Here is a 6,409-nt window from a genome sequence, read left to right as displayed (position 1 = left end):
TTATTTAACAAACAGACGTCAGCAACGTTTTAAATTTGATAACTATGATAACGTTCACCCAATGACAGTTAAATACTAGTATCATTTAAATCACAGATGATAACTCTATTCTGAGATCAATTCTGTCGTAGAAATTAGAAAATTCAAAACATAGAATGTTTCGTATTTACTAAGTAGACAAGTAGTAAGTACTTACCTTAGTTACTTTAGTTTACTTATTTTACTATCTTAGTCTGAGGCCGTGGTCCGTGCGTTGTATTCTTGTCTATGAGTTAAATTACCTATTCAAATATTATTAAATATTTCATTTTTTACATTTTAGCATTACATTAGTAATTTATTAATCATTATACTATCTATTTATATAAATAAGTAAATGAATTTTAAACAAATAATTGTTTCTGGATTCATTGCATTCTCTACATAGTTATTTTAAAAAATCTTGTTAAAATGTTTCAAATTACAAGACGCAGTGCAAAATTATTTAGTACAAATTTAGTAAGTGAAATATACATAACTAATTTATTATTACCACTGACGAACAAATCATTAACAATTTCTAAACTATATTTATATTTTTAATTGTATAGAATGCTTTAAGAAAATATGCAGATAATGTTTCAACTCTAAAAGGCGGCGAAAATATTTTGTATTCGTCATTACAAAAAAAATTTCCACAAGCCAAAGAAATTAAAATCAAAGATATTTCTGGTAATTATATAACATTATGTTAAATCTGAAACATGAATTTTGCATCACTATTTTTTTGTGATTTATTCTTTAAAATCAAAAATTAATATAAGATTTTTTAGCTTGAATTGGATTTTTTTCCACAGTCAACATTTGTATAGAATCACAATTTAATTTTTACCCACTATATTATTAATAATTTTACTGATTGTTCAGTACTGCAAAGTGTTATTATTGTTCTCTTTTTATAGTCAGTATTTATATATATATATAGTATATATAGTAATTTCTAATATCTAAAACTAACTGCAAATACAAATTTTTATAGCCATACAGGAACTGTAAAGAAAATCTTAACATCAATATTCAGTTTTTCAGTATGCTAAGCTTATGACTTATGAGATACCATAGTTAAACCAACTCTCTGTAATCATACTATTTACACCACCAGAAGAAAAATTCTGGCTACGCCACTGGCTTTTGTTATTATTAATTATATATTTTTTTAATGACTTAAGTTAATATTATGTGATACATAATTTTAGCATCAACATTGGTATGAGAAATTCAAAGAAGATTAATACAAATTATCATTTTTCAATAATTTGTACTAATTTTTTATTTTCTTCAAAAAATGCTTATTGCCTAATATTAATGTTTTAGATTCTGAGCGGAGCGATGAATGTATTGATTTTACCAGGATGTGTGTTTTTTTTTTTTTTTTTTTTGTGTCTGTCATCACGTTTTGGGGCAGTAAAAATGCTTCGATTTTTGACTTCAGTACCTCGTTCGATCAGAAAGTGAATCTAGTTGGTACTTTGGGGGGTCAAAAGTAAACAATTCTTAATACTTTTCTAAATAATTGAGAAAAACATACTAAAAATTAAGGGAAAAACGGGAAATTTCACGCACACTCATTTTTCGACAAAATCGATTTTGGTTTTTGATGTAACTTTAAAACAAATGACCATAGATACATGAAATTTTCACCTAATGTTTATATAAGTATATTCTATCCACCATGCAATTTTCAAAAAATTTCGACTTAAGTTAAACTATTCATAGGCATTTCAAATTTTCGATCATTATTAGTTTTTTTTAAATTAATATCGATAAAAATGTATTTGTTAGGCAGAAAAGCTTGAAAATTTAATACAAGGCTCTTAACATATTGTTACAATAGCAGTTGAAAAATAAAATAAATTCATAGTCACAATTTTTTTTTATAAGCATTCAAAGTTTGAATTTTGACAAAATATGTAAAAATCACGAAAATTCACAAATTATTTTAAGCTAGAAATTCATAAAAAATTTTCTTTTTAAATCTAAGATTTAAAAATTTAATACAAGATTCCTTACAAGTTTTTCAATCTTTATCACAAATAAAAATTCCACCTGAAATTCGAATTAAATTTTTATGAGCATTTGAAATTTAAATTTTTACAACATTGGATTTTCACTTTTAGCGATTTCCTTATTTTGGTGTAACTCTAAAACAAACTACCACAGATACTTGAAATTTTGACTGAATGTTTATATAGGCGTGTTATATATTTGATTATATTTTCAAAATATTTAGATTTGTTTTGAGCTGTTTACTGACATTTTAATTTTTCAACTTTATTAGTTTTTTTTTCTATAAATATCGATAAAAATTTATTTGTTCGGTAGAAAAGCTTGAAAATTTAATACAAGGCTTCTTACACATTGTAACAATAGAAGTTAAAAAATATTAAAAATTCGTAGGCACAATTTTTTTTTATAAGCATTTAAAGTTCAAATTTTGACTAAATGCGTAAAAATTACGGCAATGTTCAAATTATCTTAGATAGAAATTCATAAAAGTTTTCCTTTTTAATTCTAAGATTTGAAAATTTAATACAAGGCTCCTAACATATTTTTACAACAGAAGTTGAAAAATAAAAGAAATACATAGTCACAATTTTTTTTTATAAGCATTCAAAGTTTGAATTTTTACAACATATTATGTAAAAATCACGAAAATACAGAAATTATTTTAAGCTAGAAATTCATAAAAAATTTTCTTTTTATATCTAAGATTTGAAAATTTAATACAAGGCTCATTATAAATTTTTACAATAGCAATTGAAAAATAAAAGAAATATATAGTCACAATTTTTTTTTATAAGCATTTAAAGTTCAAATTTTGACTAAATACGTAAAAATTACGGCAATATTCAAATTATCTTAGATAGAAATTCATAAAAGTTTTCCTTTTTAATTCTAAGATTTGAAAATTTAATACAAGGCTCCTAACATATTTTTACAATAGCAGTTGCAAAATAAAAGGAATACATAGTCACAATTTTTTTTTAAGCATTCAAAATTTGAGTTTTGACAACATATTATGTAAAAATCACGAAAATACAGAAATTATTTTAAGCTAGAAATTCATAAAAAATTTTCTTTTTATATCTAAGATTTGAAAATTGAATACAAGGCTCATAATATATTTTTACAATAAAAATTGAAAAATAAAAGAAATGCGTAGTCACAATTTTTTTTTTACAAGCATTCAAAGTTTGAATTTTGACAACATATAAAAATCACGAAAATTCGCAAATTATTTCAAACTAGAAATTCATAAAAATTTTTCTTTTTAAAACTAAGATTTGAACATTTTTAATAATCTATAATATATCCTAGACAGATAAACCGTCTTCGCTCAGAATCGTTTTTCGTATACAATGATATAATATCATTGGATTCAAATTTAATTCCATCCATTACAGTAACCCACTTGTAACCTACTGTACAGCAGAGCGACATACACGACTTACCCGCCTTTTTTTTTTTTTTATCTAGATCAAATTATTAGTAATTTAATTATATCCAATAAATAAAATTGAAAACACCTATTTTACCATAAAATATTTGTCACTTAATAATTACCTATATAATTAAAAGAAATCAAATTATTATATTCTATAAATCTTTTACATTTTAAATTTAATTTATATAAACTAATTTAAATTATTTTTAGGTGGTTGTGGTGCAATTTTTGAAGTATTTATTTCCACAACAGAATTCAAGGGAATGAGTATGGTAAAACAACACCAACTTATTAACGAAGTAGGTATTTACGTAACAATCATTGATATTAATTATAAACTAATCATGTATACAAAAAAAAATTCTAAAAGGCGTGTATAATAAGTAAATTAAATTTCAAATTAATCTTAAATAGCCTTGTTGAAAACATTTTTTTTTTTAAAGTATTCGGATGGTTAAACCCAAATCCCTGTCCTCTTTATACTTTTCAAAGTATTTTAATTAATTTTAGTATCAATAATTTGGTTATTAATGACCTTAAACTTTTTTTTGTTATGGAAAACTCCATTTTTTTTACTAAAAAATCTTGTTTTTTATTTCAAAAGAAAATTATTAGAACTCACAAGTTACTCGCCAAATTTAGTGTTTGAAATATTATGGTTCTTAACCTAGGTATATTTCTTATTCATTTCAGACATTTTAAATTTGATTCAACAATTTACATTTGGTTTACTTAAAGTTAATTATAACAATTAATTTTTATACTGTTTGTTTCAGGTTTTAAAAGATGAAATTAAGTCAATGCATGGGATACGAATACATACAGAAATACCAGTTGAAAATAACAAATAGTATTAATTATGTGTTAAGAAATAAAATAGTTATTGTAAAATAGAATATGACTTTTATGTTGTATACATATTTTTCACTATAGAAATATACTTCATATGTGGAGACATTAGCTGTTTGATAATCATTATTTTATAATCATCATAACTTTTTGAATGATGTAATTGGTGCCTCAAGAATTACTTGATCACAGTTAATAGAGTGTTGTTGGTGGTAGAAGCAAATTACTGACAAAAATTGGTTAACAATAAATTTTCTTTTTTGAGACAAGGTCCTATATTATTTGATTAAGATTCACTTAAAATTTTAAAAATAACATAAAACCTTAACGTCCTTAACCGTAATTTGAAATGTATACATTTCAATTGTACTACATTTTATAAGTTTTAACATATTTTAGGAATATTTTAGGTATTACAAATTAATTTGTTTTCATAAACATTTCAAGAGAGTAAAATAGGCAACTACTTTAACAATCTGTAGGGAGGGGGGGGGGGCATTGATAAGAAATAATTCATCAGTTTTTAAATGAAAATGCCCTATATAGTATTTGTAGATACTTACTAGGTAGGTATTTTTACTATTTTCATAATACAGTAGAACCTCGATTACCCGAACCTCCGTTATACAAACTCTCTATTATTCAAACCATAATATTAGCGTATCCGAACAGAACTATTATTCGAATGTGAAAACTCGTATGCAGCCAGTTGGCCAACCGATTTATCAAATTTATCATAACACTCGCTTTTGGCTCATTATTAGGGGCGAGTCCGTTTTCGACCAAACCCGTACCTTTCACTTTTCGACTTTATTAAATTTAAAATAATGATATACCTACAATTTTTGTCAATAATTATTAAGCATAATATCAAAATAAAAACAATGTTAATATATAGGTATTTTTAAATTTTAAATTGTCTATATTTCATTTTATTAATTTAATAATATAATCTTTAATATTGTAAAGAAATGCGATCTAGTGATGGGTAATTTTTTTAATATGGTACATTCTCAATTTCAGACATTTAAATTTTGTCAAATATTGACAATTATAATATTTCTATAGTTGGCCGTGAAGAAGTATTATACTTTTTTTGACTAAGCTAATAAATTAACTTATTAAAATAGATGGACGATATAATAATGAAATTAAATGATTTTAAACAATTTTTTTTTTTTTTAAATTATAAAAAGTTGTTACGTAATTATAGGTTTTTATATTTTAAGTGACATATACGTATTGTAATTATTATCTTTTTATCTAATATAATAAATTATATAGTTTCCATATAATTTAAAAAAGTAATTTTGGTGCTTATTATGGCACGATGGTTGGCCACAGTCACTTGTTCTGAGATTATGCATCGACAGACGTCGCTAGCTCCCGGATGGGCGATCACCTGGGTTCTTAGTGATAAATTCTTGTCGCATTTACATATGTTTCAAACCAAACAGTGAAACAGACTAAGTAACCATGCGGTTGATGCCTTGGAAAAAAAATGTAATTTACCTCTAGTCTGGTACAGTGGTACATGCATACAACAGTAAATATTGATGTACAAATACCGAAAATAATATATTTATTTAAAATAAAATAAGTTGGTACAAAAAAGTTGCATTTTGGGGCTTGGTGTGGCGCGGTGGTTGTCTGTAATATTTAAAATGTGTCAAGCATCGTCTGGTGTCGCTAACTCCCGGATGTGTGACTACCTGGGTTTTTAGCGACGAATCCATGCCCCATATGTTCACGTGTGTCTAACAATATGCTAATTGCCATAGTTACTGATGCTAATGCTAAAAAATAAGTGTATTATAACATAATAATTATGTAATAATACAAATTATAAGAATACAATATTATACATTGCTTAATTAAAACTATAAGGTACCTACTATACAGTTCATTGTACAACTTTTCAAGAATAATAATTAACAAAACAAATGTCATTTAAGATATTATACATGATAGAATTTTCTTTCAATTTTATAATAATAGTCGAACTTAGTTAAATAAATCTATTTTGTTTTTTCTGAATTTTTGATCAAATCGCTTTCGTAGAAATATAGAATGTAC

General features: G+C 24.6%; 1 protein-coding gene across 1 annotated transcript; it reads left to right on the top strand.

Moving 5' to 3' along the window:
- Positions 1–105: 105 nt before the first annotated feature.
- Positions 106–4,444, top strand: LOC107168006 (bolA-like protein 3). Its single transcript, XM_015517257.2, has 4 exons — positions 106–498; positions 591–711; positions 3,695–3,783; positions 4,261–4,444. Exons 1-4 carry the CDS (start codon positions 451–453, stop codon positions 4,333–4,335), a joined length of 333 nt encoding a protein of 110 aa, XP_015372743.1. The 5' UTR covers positions 106–450; the 3' UTR covers positions 4,336–4,444.
- The last annotated feature ends 1,965 nt before the right edge of the window (positions 4,445–6,409 follow it).

Source organism: Diuraphis noxia, unplaced genomic scaffold (genome assembly GCF_037042655.1).
Source record: "Diuraphis noxia isolate RWA-SAM2 unplaced genomic scaffold, SU_Dnox_SAM2 contig0004, whole genome shotgun sequence".
Classification (NCBI taxonomy): domain Eukaryota; kingdom Metazoa; phylum Arthropoda; class Insecta; order Hemiptera; family Aphididae; genus Diuraphis; species Diuraphis noxia.
The sequence above is the reverse complement of the archived record's forward strand: the minus strand, read 5'-3'. Positions and strand labels throughout refer to the sequence as shown.

Bases quoted from the DNA above. Each gene is read 5' to 3' on its own strand.
- LOC107168006 (XM_015517257.2), top strand. From the start codon at position 451: ATGTTTCAAATTACAAGACGCAGTGCAAAATTATTTAGTACAAATTTA. The intron at 499-590 runs GTAAGTGAAATA...TTAATTGTATAG, and splicing joins AATTATTTAGTACAAATTTA to AATGCTTTAAGAAAATATGC. The intron at 3,784-4,260 runs GTAGGTATTTAC...TGTTTGTTTCAG, and splicing joins AACACCAACTTATTAACGAA to GTTTTAAAAGATGAAATTAA.